At 31.6% G+C, this 21,143-nt stretch overlaps 1 protein-coding gene across 2 annotated transcripts in view; it reads right to left on the reverse strand.

The window, feature by feature from the left end:
- Nucleotides 1-12,204: 12,204 nt before the first annotated feature.
- The window catches only part of MESR4 (misexpression suppressor of ras 4), a 47,934-nt gene continuing 38,995 nt past the window's right edge, over nt 12,205-21,143 (reverse strand). For both annotated transcript variants that reach the window (XM_072526683.1, XM_072526684.1), the window contains one exon: nt 12,205-20,091. In XM_072526683.1, the coding sequence (XP_072382784.1) occupies nt 19,930-20,091 (162 nt within the window). In that variant the 3' untranslated portion in view covers nt 12,205-19,929. The remainder of the gene's footprint in view (nt 20,092-21,143) is intronic.

The raw sequence follows: 21,143 nt of genomic DNA on the forward strand, positions 1-21,143 counted from the left end.
TTTGGACTCTAATATTGCTAGTAAATTTAATTGTGTTACCTCAAACTCCTCTATTAGTTCTATTTATTTACCAGTTATGTTCTTAATGCACCAGTCTCTAATTTTCCAAATTATAAATTTTTTTCTTATTTGATGTGTCCGTGTGTTGTTTTTCATTCTTTTGTTTAGTTTATTCGTATCCGTTGTCATAGCCAGGGCTTTATTAGTTTGCTTTTATAATATTTCTTGTTTTTTGTCACAAACTGTTTTTCCGACTTTTGTTCCTTCTCCGCTACTACCCGTTTTGTTGCATCCAATATTTTTATAAATCACTTTATTTTCCCATCTCCATTCCTCTCCGTCTCCTATAATCATGTTAAAACCTACTTTTGCCCTTTTACCATTTTCCCAGAATTCTTTACATTTTTCAGTTTTGTCTTTTCTCATTTCTCTTTCTTTGGTTGTTAAATCATCATTTATAAGGGTAAAAATAAATAAAAAAAAATCCATGTTATTTACTTTATTGAGATATTGGAAATGTACATGGATAAACTTTAAATTTTGAAAATGAAAACAGCTGTCAGATCTAACACTAACAACCTATTATATGGAAATTCTCTCCCCCAGGGAGCCAAAAAAAGTTTATTTACACATATACAAAACTAATTTGGCAAACTCTAATTTTACTTATAATACAAAAAGGAGAAACTGTCAAATGTTCATTCATCCTTCAGCCACTAGATTTACATAATAATTAATGACTGAAATTATTTTTAATCTATCACATATTTCTATTAAAAAATAATATAAGAACAAAATAAAATTTCAGAATGTAGGTACCAATGCGATAAATAAAAACGGAAAGAAGAGCAAATAAAAATTATTTTTATCATTTATATTTGTGACTCATTGTTAAATATTGTGTGGGTTGTCTAAAGTGGATTAGATTAGCATTCTTTATGAAAAAAGGAATAACCTAATCGTTAATAAGTTTTCCTGCTATGGACCGTCATTAAACCGATTTTTGTGATACATGAGTATTAACTGATCTCTAAGACATTACAAAAAAATGTTTACATAAATAGAAGACATCTTGATAGCTTAAAATCATAAAACGAACGACAAAACTGAATTAAAATTCAAATTATAAATATTCTCTTCGATTTGTTTATGGTACGGGTACATGAATTAATATGTACAATTTGAACTGTGGATGCAAATAATTGAACAACGAGAATAGAAATAAATGTAAATCTATCCAAAATAAAAAAAAAAGAAAGAATTATACATAGATATATTATTTCAAAAATTGCATATATACACGGTATAGTAAAAAGGTAAGTCTTGGATTAAAACACATATTCTTGATGTAAAAATAGCTCGATTGGACCCATCTTACCTTAGTGCAAATGGTCACAAAAAAAGTTAGAGCCCTTTAAAGCAACAAAATGAAAGTCGATGATTTTTCCAATATTTCGTGTGACATTTTGTAATAAAAATTGGCAGGTGACACGTGACACTTGGTCTAGACAGCAGAGACCGGTGTATAATAAAGAAGATATGAATATTATTAACAAACTGCAGCTGTATTTAGAACGTTGAATTAGAAAAAGTCCTGATGCATATATTTCTTGTACACCCAAGGGTTACTCTATTGGCTTTTGCTTTTTGTGTTTAATTAAAGAGGATGTTGTATATGATAGAAATTAGAAACCAACGACTAAGGAATAGAAACAATAAAATTGCAAATTGGTTTGTCAAAAGCCAAGGACAAAATATTCGTTTTTCAAACGGTGCCAAATATGTACTCAAAAATATTGAGGACATTTTGAACATTTGTAAAACATAAGCGATGACTCGCGAGCGAATATAGAATAGACCCTAAAAATAGATCAGTACGTTGAATGACTGCTCTAAAAATCGGTCGGTCACTGACCTAAGAGATAGCGGCGCCCTCTATACACAATCGTTCGTCTTCGGTGTATGCGAACGCAATATGTTCGAGCAGCCGAACACAATTATTGAGGCCGAACGTCCGGTGCCATTGTAATATTCATGATTGCGTCATGTGATGCGTGGTATAATTTTTCTAAACTAAATTATTAACTAACGTGGTATAAACTAGATGAGCCTATCGACGTACAAAGCCTATCTCAGCTATAGTATTTGTTTTTGTGCATTATATACATATAGCAAGATAATGCGCATAAAGATATCTGGTTCTGAAAACCAGTTAGTGATGGGAAGGCAGCGGAAATTATTAACGCAATCGATTCTTGTATAAAAGATAAAGGTTTACAGTGGAAGACAGTGTGTCTTATAATGTACTGACGGATCTCGGGCGATGTGCGGAAAAAATACAAAATACAAAAACAATGTGCTCACAAAAGTTCTTGAATAAAGTCCCGGTACTTTGTGGACATTCGACATTCTAGTCGTATATTATCAGATTTTAGATGTTTAATCAGTCCATTATATATTTTTTTGCAATATGTATCCTCCTTTTAATCGATTGCAGGAGTTACAGAGGGGCCGATACCAACAGTGACCATACACTAATAATAGCAAAACTAAAACAAGAACTACCAATAATACCAAAACCTGTTAGAGATAGATTAAATTATACATACATAGACAAACCATACAGACAGCTATGTCGGAAGCAGCGGAAAAGTGTATAGGAAGAGAGCATATAAAAAGACGACAAGACTGGTTCGATGAAGAATGTAGGAATGTTTTGGCAAGAAGAAAAAGGGCAAAACTATAAAGAAAATACCCGAAATGCGATCGAAAAATATGTGGCAAGAAGGGAAGTGAAAAGAATTTTCAGAAAAAAAGAAAAGAGAACAGCTAGAAAAGCAACTGAAAACATAGAAAAAGCCTACATAAACAAAGAGGTAAATAATTTCTACCGAGAAGTTAAGAAATCCAGAGAAACTACAAAGAATAATCCAGAGTATTGCAGAAACAAAAAAGGCTTACTTCTAGGTGAAACAACAGAAAAATTAAACAGATGGGCGGAATATTTCGAAGATCTATTAAATACAGACCAACAAGAGGAACTTGAGGGAAATGAGAATTGGCAAGAAGATGAAGAAGGGATGTGCGAGGAACCAACTCTGAATGAAGTCAAAGAAATAATAAGAGACTTAAAAAATAAAAAAAAACTGCAGGAGAAAGTGGTATCCCAGTTGAGATTTTTAAGGAAGTTGGCGAAAGATTGAAGGAAAGGATATTTCACTTGACACTAATAATTTGACAAAAGGAAGAAATGCCGAAACAATGGAATAGTGCTCTTATTTGTGGTCCTATCTATAAAAAAGGAGATAAAACGTAGTGCGAAAACTATAGAGGTATAGCACTACTAGAAGTAGTCTATAAAATACTTACAAAAATTATTAGGAAAAGATTAATAAAATATGATAACAAAGTGATTGGAGAATACCAGGGAAGTTTTAGATCAGGAAGAATAACTAGTGATCTAATAAGTATGTTAAAATTAATACAAAATAATAGCTAGGAACAAAACTTAGGATTACATATCCCAGTTATCGATTTTAAACAAGCATATGACATAGAAATACCAGAAAAGATTATAAGGCTAGTAAGAATGACGCTTAGGAACACGATGAATAGGGTAACAATGGAAGGAAGTTTTTCAAGACAGTTCACAGTGAATAGAGGTTTAAAACAAGGGGATCCGCTATCAACGAATTTATTTAACCTAGTAATAGAACAAATTATAAGATCAAATATAAGCACAAACAGGACTATTTTCAATAGCAGGGAACAGTGCATAGCGTATGCGGATGGTGCGGAAGAGATACGGATAATAATAAACCAAACAAAAACGCAATATATGGAAATGAGAGGAGACATAACAAATAATAACAAATATATTAAAATGAAAGAAGCAGAGACTATCTATAGTTTTGAAAAAGTGTCAGAATACTTAGAAGTAACCATAACGAACACGGGAAAGAAAAAAAAGAGATAGACGACAACAGATTAATGAAGGGAAGCAGAGCGATAGGGTCACTAAATTAATTACTGAAAGCAAAAAATGTGGCACATACATCACAGTGATGTATGCCAGTGAAACGTGGATTATGAACCAGCAGGAAGAAAAGAGAGTAGAGATGTGGGAAAGAAAGGTGCTCAGAAAAATCTTCGGAGGAATAAAGAGGGGAGAGAATATTTGGAGAAGACGAACGAATAAAGAAATAATGAGGATATATGGAAAACCAGCAATTACGGTAAAAATACGAACAAAAAGAGCTAGATGACTTGGTCACATTATACGAATGCCAGCGAATCGAAATGTTAAAGCAATACTCAAGGAGGGAGAAATGGGAAAAAAGAGGACGTCCAAAGAAGAAGTGGTTGGAAGCAATAAAGCAAGACTTGGATGGAGGGAAATAACCAAGTTTTTAGGTTTTTAGAAGCCAGGGGCCTACAATATATATATATATATATATATATATATATATATACAGGGTGGTCCTTAAGTAATTGTACAAAAAGAAACAGTAGATTCTACACTTTAAAATATTACGATTAAAGCCAAATTGCTTTAATAAAATGTTGACATTAAGAAAGATACAGGGTGTTAAAATGCAAAATTTAAATTTTATTTTTCGCTATAACTTTCATGTTTGTAAACATTTATGTATAAAAATTTACAACTGGGTACTTTTAAATATGAGAAATTATAATTTGATGCACACTTTGATGTATCTTATAGAGGGCGCCACTTATGCCACATATGTGGTATAAATTTGCACTTAACTTTTTTGCTCTTTAAGTTACCTATATTTGGGATAAAAAATATTAAAGATACATTATTTTAACAAAAAAAAGGTATACCTGTTAATAACTTTAAAACTCAACAGTTTTCGAGATAATCGCATTTTAAAAATCAGCTGCATAATTCTGATCTAAGGCAATTACTACAGGCAACGAAGAAAAAATAGACAAAAACATTAATACTTCTGAATTTTGGTATAAAATACCTTTAACTAAAGTTAATAGTTCACGAAATATTAAATAAAATAAATATATCAGCAGAATAATTAATAATAGGATTTGACAAAATAACAGAATAATAGGATTTTACATCAAACATTTTACGTTTTATGTAAAATAAAGTCATAATCTAAACATTTTGTTTACAAACCAAATTAAGAAATAGTTAAACTAAATAACATAACTTTTTATCAAAGTAAGTGTTCGATATGTTCACCATTTTCTTTAATTCATTTGTCAATATATTCCATAAAAGATCGTCTCATATTAAATAGCATCATTGGTTCTAAAGAAACTGCTGCAGTATTTATTTCTTCCCATAGTTGGTTGCGAATGTTTATGGGATTCTTATAGACACGTTGTTTTAACGCGACCCATACACCAAAATCAAGCGGATTAAATTCGGGGCTACGTGGTGGCTATAATGTATAATGGATGAATATATCGATGAGATTACTTATTTATATGATTACGTTACAGCTTACGAGTAACTATAATTACATCTCGAACAAATGGACTATTATGATTTACTAAAGAACTAATGTTATGCTGAACTAAATTGCCTGTGTGTTTACTATATTTATAACAATATCTTTTATTAGGACAACAATCATGTTTTTGTAAAAATGCTGAGTCTTTCAGGTTAGATTTGTTGCAAAAGTATTATGAAACAGGACACATATGTGTTATTCAATACCTGTGCTATAGTTTCTATTTGTCCTAATAAAAATGAGTAAAAAATTTACGTAATGAACAATAAGTATTCTTTTTGGATTTTTTATGAATTAAATAATTATATCAATATCTCACCACATTGCCAAGGAATATGACTACCACGACCAATCCAACGTTCAGAAAAGTTGTTTTTAAGTATGTTCTAACAGCCTTCTCTCTAGAATGTGGTTGTGTACCATCTTGCATAAACCACATATTTTGGGTTTTTAGCATTTTAGAATAGAGAATAAGTAATACAACGCCATTATAGAAACTTAGGAAGCGATAGCAAAGGGAAATTGTAAACATGATGACGGCCAACGTCTGAGTATGGACACGGCACCTAAAGAAGAAGATGAAATATCTTTTCTCCAATAAGACATTTAGCACATATAACAAAGCATTTTGTGATGTTACATTATCATCTTTGAGTTGTTTTAATAAGAATAAACTATGAATTATGCTTATCTACAGGTATTTAGTGCTTTACCGCACAAATATCAAATTAAGAATTATTGTGCAGCTGACTTATAAAATGCATTTATCTCGAAAACGGTTAAATTTTCAGGTTACTAACAAGTATACCTTTTCTTTGTAAAAATAATGTCTCTTTAATGTTTTTTAACACAAATAGAGCTAACTTAAAGAACAAAAAAGTTAAGCGTAAATTTATGCCACACATGTAGCATAGGTGGCGCCCTCTATTAGTTACATTAAAGTAAGTATAAAATTATAATTTATCCTACTCAAAAGCATCCAACTGTAAATTTTTGTCCAAAAATATTTACAAACGTAAAAGTTATAGCGAAAAATAAAATTTTAAATTTCCATTTTAACACCCTGTATCTTTCTTAATATCAACATTTTATTAAAGCAAGTTGGCTTAAATCGTAATATTTTAAAGTGCAGAATCTACGGTTTCTGTTTGTACAATTACTTAAGGACCACCCTGTATATATATATATATATATATATATATATATATATATATATATATATATATATATATATATATATATATATATATATATATATATATATATATATATATGTAGATTTTTGAAAGATGCTTTTACCATAATGCTGTGTCCATTTTGGGTATTACAAAAAAAGATTTTTATTTCATAACTTCAAATAGTTGTAACTTGGTTTTTGTGCAAATTTATAGTAAGGTAAGTTAGATTCAATCAATCTATGTTTCACCGCAGAATGAGGTTTAATTTCTGATCTATCTTTTGTTACAACCTGTATAATTTATTATTTTGGTATACAGAAATAATAGACAAGACAAGTAGATTAAAGTGATCCGGGATTAAATAATTGACAGTCTTACAAAACAGAAAAACTACTTAAATCTAAGCACTATTTCACAATAATCAAATTATAATCACATAACTTAAGTAGTTTTGTATAAACAAAGTATTTTTAATGTGAAATCAGTGAAATATTTCAAAATATTGATATATCCAACTGTTTGGAATTAAAAAATACCTCTTAACTTTAATTTACTATATACAGGTACAATTTTTCAAACTATATACATTTTAAGCTAAATCCTTAATAAAAAAAGTCATACTATTTGGCCATTTACTCGAAACGACATATTTCTAATAGCGTCCATTCATATATTCTCATGGGGTAAATTTTATTGATAGAGTATTTCCTTTTCCGGTGTACGCTTTTATTGTAAATATACTTGTATATACTAGGAGAATAGTATAAAAGATAATTGCATGGTTTTGTTAAGACTACTTATAATGTATATTTCACAGATTTTTAATTTAAAGAAATCTAAATGGAACAAAAGATCGATCCTTGAGTTTTGTGCGACTGGTAATTAGTGAAGGTAAAACCTCCAATACATAATATTTATGTATGTATATATATATATATATATATATATATATATATATATATACATATATACATATACTTTTGCAACTAGTGTTACCTCTAGAAGTGTCTATGTGTCAAGCGTCAATGATCTGAAGGAGAAGATTAATGACGTCCCATTTAAAAACCACAAAACCTGTACGAAAGCGTCTTTTGACACACAAAACATGATGGCGATCGCAGTGTGCAAAAACTCATTTTAATTAGTAATTTCAGCAATGGAGACCTGGACGTTTCACAGATGAGTCTATGTTCCGTCTAAACTATTGTGATGGTCGTCTTTGGCTTTATGAACGTCGGCATGAACTTATATACCTGTTGCAGTTCTGGAAGTCGACAGATTTTCTTGGATTTGTGATGTTTCGTGCCAGAATCAATTAAAAAAATCTAACAAGCACCGTATCATCCAGGATAACATTGATGAGACTCAAAGTTATGGTAACAACTTCTTAGATGAATTTGCTTCCTGGAATTAATATTGGCCCTAATTTTGTCGTGTTACACGGTTTTGTCTTATTACAATATTTTGTCAAGTTGCAGATAAACTTTGGTAATAATTTAAATTTCACGAAACATTTCTTCACTTTGCTTTAGGACCTCAGTGGGCATTATTATCGAGTATTTAAGCTGCTTAAACCTAGTGAAGTGGTGTTCATCAATGCACAAATAAACAAACAAACGACATAAATTATATAACCTCTTAGCATGACAAAGAGTTCCCAATCCCCAACTATGAATGGGATAAGAATATCATTTTTGAGTCTGAACAGATCTGAACAAAAAAACAGTCTCTTAAGCAACTGGCGAAGCAAAACATATTAACTTTGTTATGGATGTCAGGGAATAAAGGTATTGCAGGTAACAAGATTGTTGATGTTCGTGCTAAAGTTGGAAACAACAATCCTTTTATTTGAGCACAACCATTCTGCAGTATATCAAAAAACCACATAAATGAAGACGTCCCAAAATGAGAAAGGAACTAAGTATATGTAGCCCACTAGGAAAATATTTCAGACCAAAGGCAAGCAGAAGGGTTATACTCTTGCATACTCTTGCAGGTTCAGAAAATTGAATTCGATCATGGATGTTCTCGCTGACATAGGTCAGATATCATTTCTGTAAAATACATAAAAAATCAACAGGCCGTTGTACGGAAAGATGTACGAGCCCAAGAAACCCCTTTGAAATCTACAATCTACAAGTGTTTTCAAGCTTTTCTTGCTCATAGTAGTGTTCAATAGCCATCCAGAAAACTTGCAATGATGCGAAAAAATTTCTGGTTGAATGATAATATACTGAATGCAGTGCAGACAAGTCATATGAAGTGACAATGGTTGAAAAGTTTCAATGATTGAAAAAGTGACATGAGGAACACCTCCTTCATATTTTTCTACCTGCTGGCCATTGAACTGAGCAGACGGCCATTGATTATAGAAAATGTCCACAATGCAATGGTACGATGTTTTCGGGGTTTATAGACGTGGTCTAGAATTATTTTCCAGATCACGCCAGTAAAGTATAAGAATTAATTATGGTTGAATTTGACGTTTTAGTCGAATGAAAAACCAACGGAAAAAATTTATACAGATTACTAAAGTATAACGGATCATTACTGGAATAACAACTCGAATAATCATACTGAATAAAATATTGGAGTCATAAATATATTCACGAATCATGCAACCAGAATTTAATACGTTCAAAAGAGTTAACCGTGATATCATGACCAAGGCTTCCTTACGATATATTTAACATGTGAAGGATGAAATGGGCAAAATCTTGGCAGAATATTTCGTCGTCAATCTTCAAACCAACGAAGACGATAAAATAAAATCTAAGATCGGTCAAAGGTCCATGGCTATCAAATGCCCACTAGGATTTGGGTTCAGTTTTACATTGGAACAACAAAACGAAGTGTAAATACTACCTTGGTCACTGCAAAAGATCAACCATTATCCAAGAGAACCAACAAATTATATTCGAAGAATATAACCACATAGCATAGGCACATAAAATTCCAATACCAGTTCGCATCAACCGACAAGGGCTAGAGCTCAGTTAGCGAAAGACAGTTAGTTATTACCGTTATCACATACCCGCAGTTGCAAACAAAACGTTAGAAATAAAAAATTCTACATGCATTCTAAAGACTACGATATACAAACGCCAAAAACAATGTACCAGTACAGAATGCCGCTCGCAAAAGGCTACACTTACCTATTGCTGTATTACTTTTATTTTAACGATTTCGACTTGAAACAAAAGGGATTTTATAAACAAAGATCAGTTGATTAATTGCGAGAAAGTAGTATTTGTTTTTAAATAATTATCAATTACTATTTTAGTTTAATCAGGCAAAAAGTTCTACATATTTGTATTTCGCATGATTTGGTTTAACAGTCTCATAATTTTAAGTTTAAAATCTGTATTAATATTTTATTATGACGTACGTATCTAGTTTTAAGCAAAATTTCGTACACAATAGTAATACTTATCAGTTTTGATTTGTGTAATTGTTGACTTGTTATTGTAATAAACAACATATAGACTATTATATGTTGCTGTAGGCTCAACTTCTTTCCCACACCGCGACATGGATTATGGCTGGTGGAACCGCCAACCAAATTGATCATGTCTTGATACACAAAAGGGCCGCAACAAGCATACAAGATGCGAAGAGCCGAAGAAGAGCGTGCTGCGGATCTGACCATCTCCTAGTACAAATAAAAAGCAGATGCAGAATTCAGAGAAACAGGATGGACTACAGGGACAAAAAACAGAACAACTAGATATCAAAAAATTGTGACAACAAGGTATCAAACAGAACTATGAGACAGAAACAACACAAACACTGACAAATACAGGCAGCCTAGGCATCGAAGAACATTGAGAAGAAATCGTAACTGACGTCAGTCAGACTAAAACAAAAGTAACTGACGCAGCAAGAAAGATCTCATGGGCAAAAAAAAACAAAAAAATGGTTCAATGACGAGTGTAAAAAGATCACACAGAAAAGAAACAAAAAACACAAGAAATAAATGGAAAGAAGAACCAGAGAAAGAAAAGCAAGCTACAAAGATGCAAGACAGAGGATCAATAAAATATGCCGAATAGAGAAAAGAAAATACGAAAACAGTAATATAAAGAAAATGGAAGAAAATCTTTAAAGCAGTAATATAAGAAAGGCGTATACATATCTACGCAATTCAAAAAAAGGATACAAACCCAGAACAAATCTACGGGGAAACCAAGAAGGGCAAATAACCAGTGATCCAAAAGAAATAAAATCAATTTAGAAAACCAATGTTCTCTGTAGAAAACGTTTAGAAAACTCTTTTAGGGACGCAAGAAAATCAAGAGCATATGGACACGCATCACATTGAGGGAGATACCGAAAATATAGAACCTAAGACGATGGAAGAGGTAAAAAAAGCAATACGAACACAAAACAATAATAAAGTTCCAGGTATTGACAACGTCCCCTCTAAGCTATGTAAATTATGTAGCGAACACCTAGTAAAAGAAATGGATACGCACATGAATAAGATTTAGAATGATGAAAAGATCCCTACCGACTGTAAAACCGGGATTATATGCCCAATCTATAAAAAAAGGGGATAAATTGAAATGCGAAAATTATCGCGGCAAAACCTCTTGTGCATAACGTACAAAGTTTTTACATTGGGGGAATGGAAAACATTCCCATGTATAATGGGAATACATTGACGTCCACAACATATACATAGATTTCAAACAGGCCTACGACTCAATTAATAGACACAAGTTATATCAAAGATAGCTTTAACATTCCCCAAATCCTCCACTAAAATGGAGCTTCGCAGGTCATACTGCTAGACAAAAGACCAACGTTGGAACGCCATAATACAACATTGGAGACCTTACAAAGGTAGACGACCAAAAGACCACAGATGAGGAAGACGACATAAAAAGAATAACCGAAACAAATTGGAAGTATGTTGCCCTGGATAGAGATCAATGGAAGGAGTTGGGAGAGACCTATGTCGAAAAATGGACGATAGAATGCTAAAAAGAAGAACATCAAAAAAAAAATACATCAGACTAGTAAAAGCAACAATGAACCCGTCAACAGCAACTGTCAGTACAAAATGAGCTCACTGAGAACTTTTCAATAGTCAAAGGATTAAAGCAAGAAGGCAGGCTGGCATCGATACTATTCCACCTGACTCTCGAATATGTAATAAGACTAAAAATAAAACAATATAGCTTACCTCCTATGTCGATGACATCAGCATTATGTCTCACAGAACAGAAGGGGCTGCAGAAATATATTCACAATTAAAAACAGAGGCAAAAGATACCAGACTAGAAAAAAATATTCAAACGACAGAAAAAGCTGAAAATCTTCGAAAGAAAAGTCCTAAGGAAGATATTTGGACCTATTAACGAAAACGCAGGATAAACTAAACGTAAAAGGAAACAATTGAGGTAAAATCAGAAAACTTACTCACCTAAAGAACTTAAAAGAGCAGATTGGCATGGTCATAGTCACAAATTAGGACAGCACAGGTAAGAGAACAATTTTCCAAAGTCTATATTATATAAATAAAGAAGTCTATTCATTATCTTTATTATAAAAACATTAATACCTCTATAAAACATTTTTAATTCTTCAGTTAAGTCTTTTTTGACATATTTACTTCTCAATGTAAGTGTGAACTGATGCTTGAATATTGGTATTATTTGATTTTCACTTTTATAATACTGAAATAACAGTGGTCTAACATAATGAAGATTTAAATAAATTAACAATGTAAAGAAATTCATCCAGAAATTACATACCCGATGATTTTAAATAATATGAATAAAAATACGCGTTTTTATGGTTAATCAATGTGTAGAATAAAACATCATCCATAAAAATGGACAATAGAGAATACATTATTAATAATTATCAAAAGTAATGGAAGCGTAAACAATCTATCACAAAAATCGTTAATCTTGGCAATTCAAACCAGCACATACAAGATAAGTAGTCCAAAAATACAAAAAATATTTCTAATTTCAAAAGGTTTATGGCCGATTTCACAAACCATCTCATCGTACATTCTAAGGTAAACTAATGGGGCGTTAACTTGAACCACTTATTAAATATTTTTCTACATTTCTTTAGAGTTTTCAACGGATCACATCATTACAACCTATCTTAAAATATGTAAGAACTACAACAGATCTAGAAATATGTAGACACATGAGAACGAACTCTTCATGATATTCTTATATCTAATCAAATTAAAACCGAGGACAAGATTATTGTTATTTAAATACTATAAATACCTCAAAAAGTCTCAGTTCCGCTTTTTAATTTGTACCTAGCTCAATTTAAGGTCATCATTTTTGGTAAATAATATATTTATTTTAGGTAATAATTTAAATTTCTATTATCTTTAAAAAATAACAGCAATATACAGCAAAAAAAAATTCGGTCATAAAAAAAATTCGTACATTATCTCAACATGGCAAGGACTTCAAGACGCATAATTCACCTTTTCCAGAAAACTGGAAAACTAGCGCCAACGCCGGTATCTGGTCGAACCAGATTGACATCAGTGGTGTAAGATATACGCCTAACTTCATTAACAGACTCGTAGAGATAATTTGATAAATTTTTTTCCTACAGGGGAAGGTTTTTCCTACAAACCAGGAGTTAATGGGAGTGATAGTCGATGGATAAAATATACAGAGGTCCAAGTAAAGCAGAACTACTATCCTCTATTGTCAGAGAAGTTGTTCCCTGTTAAGGAATATTAGTGATGTTTTGGATGGTATACCGCACTGTCATCGTACTACAACTCTGATTTTAATTAAGCGAAGAATGACTGGTATGATTTATTCACATAATTTTATCGTTCAGCCATTGCGGAACGAAATTGAAAAAATTATAATCCCAGATCACATTAAGCGCAAAGAGTGGAAAATATGCTAGCCCAAGGAAGTACCCAAAAAATGAACTACTCACCAAACTAACAATGTGTATGGGAACATCCTTCCAGATCAATATTCAATTGAGAAAACTAGGTGTATGTCCGTCATTTTAATGACTCTGTCACTGACATATAAGAACAATGAACAGACACCTTAGTCCTGATTCCCAAAAATGTATTAATATAAGCTTTATAGTTCACAAAAAAATATATTGAGGGGCGCCCAAACAGTAATAAAAAGCCTTTATTTAGATTCCCCATTCAGGTAAAAACTTGGACGATTTAAAAAAAGCCCTAACGTTAACTCAATCTAAATAAAATACGTACCACAGGTAATACTACGAGTTAAATAAACAGTATATTTAAGTGTGGTGCTTAATGATATATTTATTATAACAAGATTATGTTAGTGCGTTAATATTAAAATTAGGCTTAACCCATGTAAATAGCAATGTTGTTTGGTAGCATGTGCTATCGGGGATATGTGTGTTTATTTTTAGTACCTTAACTCATTAACACCCAAATTTTTGAAGCGAAGCTTTTATACTGGCGTTTTATTACTGAGGTATTGTAAAATGCCGAGGCGAGCGTCACGAAACTAGCGCCACGAGAAGGCGTCACTTGTAGCGTCACGAAATAGCGGTTTTTCACATCGATTCACTACTCCCGATCAATTCGATTCTAGTCATCATATATTTATTCTAAGCATGTTGAAATTAAAAACTACATGAAAAATAACTAACAAAGTATAGACATTAAATGAGAAGTAAAAAATTAAAAGAATATCTGTCAATAAAAGATTCCATTCGTAAAGATTGACAAAATTTAAAAGTCATAAATGTCATTTAATTAATAACAATATTGAATCATCTGTTTAAATTTTTACGACACTTCTCGTTTTAAAATAATTTCATATAAATACAATTAATATTTTTAAACATCATATTTAGTTTATATAATTAAAGTTACTATCATATGATAATTATTTATATCTGATTGTTAATTTAAATTCCGTCTGAATTTCACACGTCTGTCTGAATTATTTTAATATAATTTGTTTAAAACAAAAATAATAAATAAATAATAAAATTACTTTCTTTAATTTTAAAAATATTTTTTAAATTTTAAAAATATAGAAAACATAGTATGAAGTTTCGCGCTAGTCTACTGTACTGCCTACTGCACCATCTTTTTTTTTTTAAATTTCAAAATTTTATTTATAAATAATTATTAGTAATATTGTTCTAAATATGGAACATATTCATGAAATTGTTATATATTATGTTAAGAACAGTTATCAGAATTAACATTATTTGCATCTAATAAAAATAAGTTCGTTTTATGGTATTGTGTGAAACAATTTTCACACAATTTTACAGTATATTTTCCACAATATGTTAGTAGTTTGATTGACTTTTCTCCTTGACATCATATGTGCTCTTTAAATTTCTCGACGAAATATTCTTTCCGATCGAATTTTATGTCCTTTTATACAACTGGATCAGTCCGGAACTGTTGCAGATCGACGAAAATCTAATAAGGTAACATTTGAGTTATTGACTCGTTTTTAGAGAAGCCATGAATTTACTAATGCCACATCAATCAGTCGTGAATATTGGGCAAGATTACTTCTTAGCTCTGATTTTAATGACATATTTTCCAACAACCCATTTGTTGAATCATGCCTCCTATAACTGTATTATTCACTTACGGTTAAGAAATAAATGTTTCCCTTTGAGTTTGTAATTCCATCTACTAGCTTATGCGAGAGGTTCTGTATTATCAAAATTAGATGCTATAGTAACACACTCATTGTAGTTCCATTTTACAAAAAGTATTTCTCCATTTACATCAAAATTGCCCTAGAAAACAACTCGCCCGGTTCAAGACCTTCCGGAAGACCACCTAAAAGATGGAGGGATAGTTGGCAATCTACCTCCCAAGAAATTAACCAGAGGCAGCTTCAGAATTAAACAGATCGAAAGATCTCCAAGAAGTCGACGAACAAGAAGAGACATCAAATCGCAAAATCATATAATACACGAACATCTTTACCAAGAATTTTTGTGTCTTGTATAGAATACTTCACTAATCTACTTTCCCGATAGGTTCCTGTTGCTCGATATCCACATTTTTGTAAATGAAATAATAAATCGATGTTGGTAAATAAATTTTTTAAAAATACCCAGTGGCTTGCAAGTTCAGAAATGCAATCATATTACGTACTACTCTTTATCCTAAGGTCGCGATCATATTTAGCGATCGTTTTGCCAGTATAAACGTCAAAATTATAATAGTATCCGCTACTTCCACAAAGAACCCAAAATTTGTAACCCATTGAATAAGCTTTCTACGTACAAATTGTTCAGTGTATTGTATTTATTATCTAAAATAATAGTCGTTAAAATATTAGTTACCTCGAAATAATTTCTCCCAAATATGATAAAATATATTCCTTTTTATGCAAATTAGAATAAATAAATTTAAAATTAAAAAGAATACGACTGTGTACAGATTCACATTCAACTGAATACTGAAATGCTGCACATTTTGATAATGCTAAGTAATAGTGTCGAGTGGAGAGATTTTTTCATGAATGTAGTTTATAATTTCAAGTTCAAGTTTAAACTTCAAACAGGCATACGACTCAGTTAAAAGGAACAAACTCTACACTATATTGGCTGAATTGGCAATACCACACAAGCTAATTGGACTCATTAAAGCCACAATGGATGAAACTCAGGCATGTGTACGAATACAAAACCACCGGACAGACTTTTTCAAAATTTCGTAGAGACTAAAGCAGGGAGATGGACTGGCTCCAACTTTGTTTAACCTGGCACTGGAGTATCCGGTTAGGCAAATGCAAACTGGACGAGGAAACCTACTAACCAATCGAACAGTTATTATTAATATTATGAGTAGAACATCAACAGGAGCACAGGAAACATACGCAGAGTTCAAAACGCAAACAAAAAGGCTAGGGCTGGAAATTAACACAGAAAAAACAAAAATAATGATACAGACGAGAAGAAATATAGTCCCACAAAACATTATACATGAAGATGACATTGAAACGGTTGGAAAGTTTACATACCTGGGAGTAGAAATATATGCCGACGGATCAGAAGATGGAGAAATACGGAAGAGAATAACGCTGGCAAACAGAGCTTATTTTGCCCTCTCCCATATATTTCGGTCTAAAAATGTCCACCGAAACAAAAAGATGAGAATCTATAAAACCTAAATTCGACCAATAGCATGCTATGGCAGTGAAGCATGGGCCCTGAAAAAAAAAACATCCAAAAGCAAACTCGACACATTCAAAAGGAAAGTACTGAGAAGAATACTAGGACCTGTGAGGGAAAACAGAATCTTCAGAAGTCGATACAACAACGAGCTTTATCAACTTAATAAGGAAGCACAACTGTCAGACTTCATTAGAATACAAAGATTGCAATGGGCCGGACATGTGATAAGAATGATAGGCTACCAAAAAGAGCATTGAATGCTAGAATGCAGGAAAAGAGACCGGTTGGAAAGCTAATAAAGCGATAAACATTACTTAACAAGAATAATCCAGTAAACGATAAAAAAGGACCCATATGTAACTTTTATTATTAAATGTGTAAATCTAAATGAAGTCAGCAAATTTGTCCCATGTTTATAGTTTTTTATTGAAAGGATACTGGAAATATAATACAACAAAAATTGTAATTAAGGTTACTACAGCCTAATCTATGGAAATTTTTTCTTTAAATTTAAACAAATTTGAAGTATTAAAAAAAATTAACATTTTCAGTAATCTATAAATAGGACGCTGGCCTAAATGGCTTAAGATATTTTAAAAATAATGTAACAATTATTTTGAATATTGCCTGAATTTAATAAAATATTTAAGATAATAGGTTCGCCCTTAATTTTGGCTTGAATGCTTACTTGACAATTATTACTATTTGTTTAGTTTTCCCGAGAACCATCCTTCCATTTGCACTCCATTTTTTTCAGCAATGAGAGTGAGTCTATACGATAACATATTAAATGTAAAACATGCAACAGGAAAATGGTTTCAGAACGTTGATCAGTTACCGGGAAATATAGAGCCTATTTTTTACACCGTCGTGTATGTCAATATCAACGTATGGTAGATATTATTAGATAGAATCTCTACCTATAAGGGAAGCAATGAAGCAATAAACCTAGCAAATTTTTGCAGAAGGATGGATCTCAATAAAAATTTTTGCATTCGATTCGTACGAGTGTTAGGAAATTTTGTGAAGAAAAATGATGATGTGGAAATAAAAATTGCATTATTGAACAAGGAAAATGCATTTTCCAAAGTGCATTTCGAGGTGATAAAAAATGATAAATTTTTAAATCGGCAATAATTGACGGAAATGAGTTCAATATAACTACTCGGGGATTTTTTGGGTCACTGAGCATTAATATTAGAACGGCGATGTTCTCCGATGGGCCTCATCTGGAGTTTTTGACGTGACAACGTCTTAAATTAGGTTGTGGCTCGGAGTCACTCATGAAAAAGTGTAACGCCCGCTCACGTCTGTTACGATGAGTCACCGAACGAGAGAGAGGCCCGCCGGACCGGCGAATGCCTTGCGTCTCTCTCCCACTCAAACATGATCGGTCCGCTGCGCGCGCAGCACTAGAGAATTAGGCGCGTTGGAAATTAGTTAAGTTTAAGTTTACATGTACAATGTTTTAGTAAACAAAATATATTTCTATAGTTAAAATGTGTGCAATTCTTATTTTCATTCAATTCCTTGTTCCTATTGTGCAATTTAATAATATTCATATCAATAAATATTCTACCGAGAAAAAGACGTTGTCACGTAAAATCTTCGCCCGTAAAACCGACTTTACAGGCAACCGATTTTTTTAAAATTCGATACAAAATCAGTACAAACTCATTACTCAGGGATTTTTGAGGTCGGGCCTCAATATTATGTCGGCGATGGTGTCTGAGGCGAACAGCGATCCCAAAACACCCGAATAACGAGTTGCACTGATTTTGTATCGAATTTTCACAAAACTCAAGTAGACGATGCACGTTCTGGGCACCAGGGGTATCGGAGAATATCACCTTCACTAATAACGAATATGCACTTATTTTGTATCGAATTTCCACAAAACACCAGGAGACGGTTCCAGATGCACTAGGTATCTCGGAGACCATCGCCGTCATGATATTCGTGTTCAGTGACCCCAAAAACCCCCCCGAGTAGTAATATTAAACTCATTTCCGCCAATTACTTCCGAATTACAAATTTATTATTTTTAATCACTTCGAAATGCACTTTGGAAAATGCATTTTCCTTGGTCAATAATGCAATTTTCATTTCCGCATCATCATTTTTGTTCACAAAATTTCTTGACACTCTTACAAATTGAATATAAGTTTAATTGAGATCCATTCCACTGCAAAAATTTGGTAGGTTTTAGGCTTTTTACTGTTTTATTGCCTGGCCTACCGTGAGTTAATGAAGCTTTTATCTCATATTTTATCCTAATTCGATAAGTAGTTCCATTAAAATAAATCATATGCTTTAATATTTAAAAACAATGAAAAAATAGTCCAGTTTACTTTTAGATTTAATATCGAACATAACATTAATATCAAAACCATATGCTAAGAATATACAAATGACTACAAAAAAATGGAAGTTTGCATCGAATAGATAGTATAATTCCATGGTACCATTTTGTTTGGTATCAAAAGGTTGATGGTATGTACAGAAGACCAAAGTGGTAGGATTATCTAAATTATGCACTTAAGTTACAAACGATTTTGTTAATATTCAAACCACTTGTGGGAAAAAAATTATACCATGCCAAACAACAGCAATTTCTCATGTTAAAAAAAATCATAGGGTTTGTTGAAATTAATATGTAATAGATCAAATTTTCAATGCAGTCAGTTTTTTAATTAATTCCCAAACGCATAGATTTTACCATTTATCATATATTTACAAATATATATCACCATTGCTTCATATTACAGCCACTAATATTAAATGTAAATACTGAATTAAAAGAACAATATAAATGATCCAGATCTATATTATATTAACAAAAATATTCCAGCTTGAGACAAATTTAAATGACATACAATAAATATTATTGGCATTATTAGTATTTTTTGTACTTGTGGACATAAATTATCTTTTTTATGAATACTTTCAGCATTTGAACTGCCAATACCGTTCATCTAAACAAATCAATGAGAGAATATTAATACCTATAATAGTCAAAATTCAATAAGTGTCCAAAACCGCGAAGCACGTCACATATCTTTTCGCACTTTTAGTCACTAAACACCAAGTTTGTTTTTATTAATTTAATTATTTTTCATGTTAGCCATTAACTCCCTTCTCGCTTTCTTCTTTCTGCAATCAGGACAAAACCATTGTCCTTTGGGCGGAACCATGATTCCGACGCATTCGAAATGGAACCATTCGATCTCACAATCGGTAGCATCACAGCCGATCATCTCCGATACCTTTAAAATAAACACGTTAAAATGTAAATGTACATATATAATCACTTAAAAATGTTTAAAACACTGAAAATGAACAAGAGATCCTTGAGAACAAAAGTGAAATGCTAATTACAAAAATGTGTTAATAAAAGTAGGTGATTTATAAAGAATGTCATGTCAAAATCTATTACCGTTTGGATTGACCTGCGCATTAAGCGGTACTAGCAAACATTTTCATTTTAGTTTAGTTGGTCGTTTTATTTTGATTTTCAAGTCAGGTTAAGTGTTCCAACACTATTTATTATAGTATTTATTGCTAAAATTCCACACATTAAAAACACAAAAATTTACAGCAGTGAAAATGGAACTTTTTGGCCTAATTTAAATATTTTTTATTTGTCAATTAGATTATTTTTTGCTTAAATTGTATTATTTCTTCTTTCAGTTATTATTTTTTTTTTTTCAAAAAATTGCATGAATTTCCTTCTCGCAATTAAAATTTATTTACGGCCTCTACCTACAATTGTGTACATTATAATAAAATATAAATATTCATATTCAACAACAAACTCGCCCGTTTTATTTTGAATATCTACAAAAATCTTGTAATTACTTTCAAGCACACTCCTACGATTTAAACAATTATTGGGGGTTACTTTGAGACACCATTATCATTTAAATATTGGGCTATTTTTAGCCACAGTACTCTGGTATTTCCAGTGTTTTAAAGTACCAAGTTTGCATTTGTAATTTATATATAAATCTAATAATAATTTGAAATCGTTTTCGTTCCATTTATAATCAAAGTTGATATTTGTGATATTATATCTACAAATATATAATATTATTTTAACTAACAAATACACGTTTTCCAAATTTGACTTATCAAGTAATTTATTATCCATTTTTCAAATTATTCAAGTAAGAAAAAATCAAAGAAACAGGTTAGAATCTGGTTAAAATAAAGAAAGAAAGACCAGTCCTTAGGTCAGTATCAAAACCCACAAGGAAACTGAGTTCCTGTATTTGGCTGTATACCATATATTAAAAAATTTTTTGAATAAAATCCTTTA

Source organism: Diabrotica undecimpunctata, chromosome 3 (assembly GCF_040954645.1).
Source record: "Diabrotica undecimpunctata isolate CICGRU chromosome 3, icDiaUnde3, whole genome shotgun sequence".
In the NCBI taxonomy this organism is placed as follows: Eukaryota; Metazoa; Arthropoda; class Insecta; order Coleoptera; family Chrysomelidae; genus Diabrotica; species Diabrotica undecimpunctata.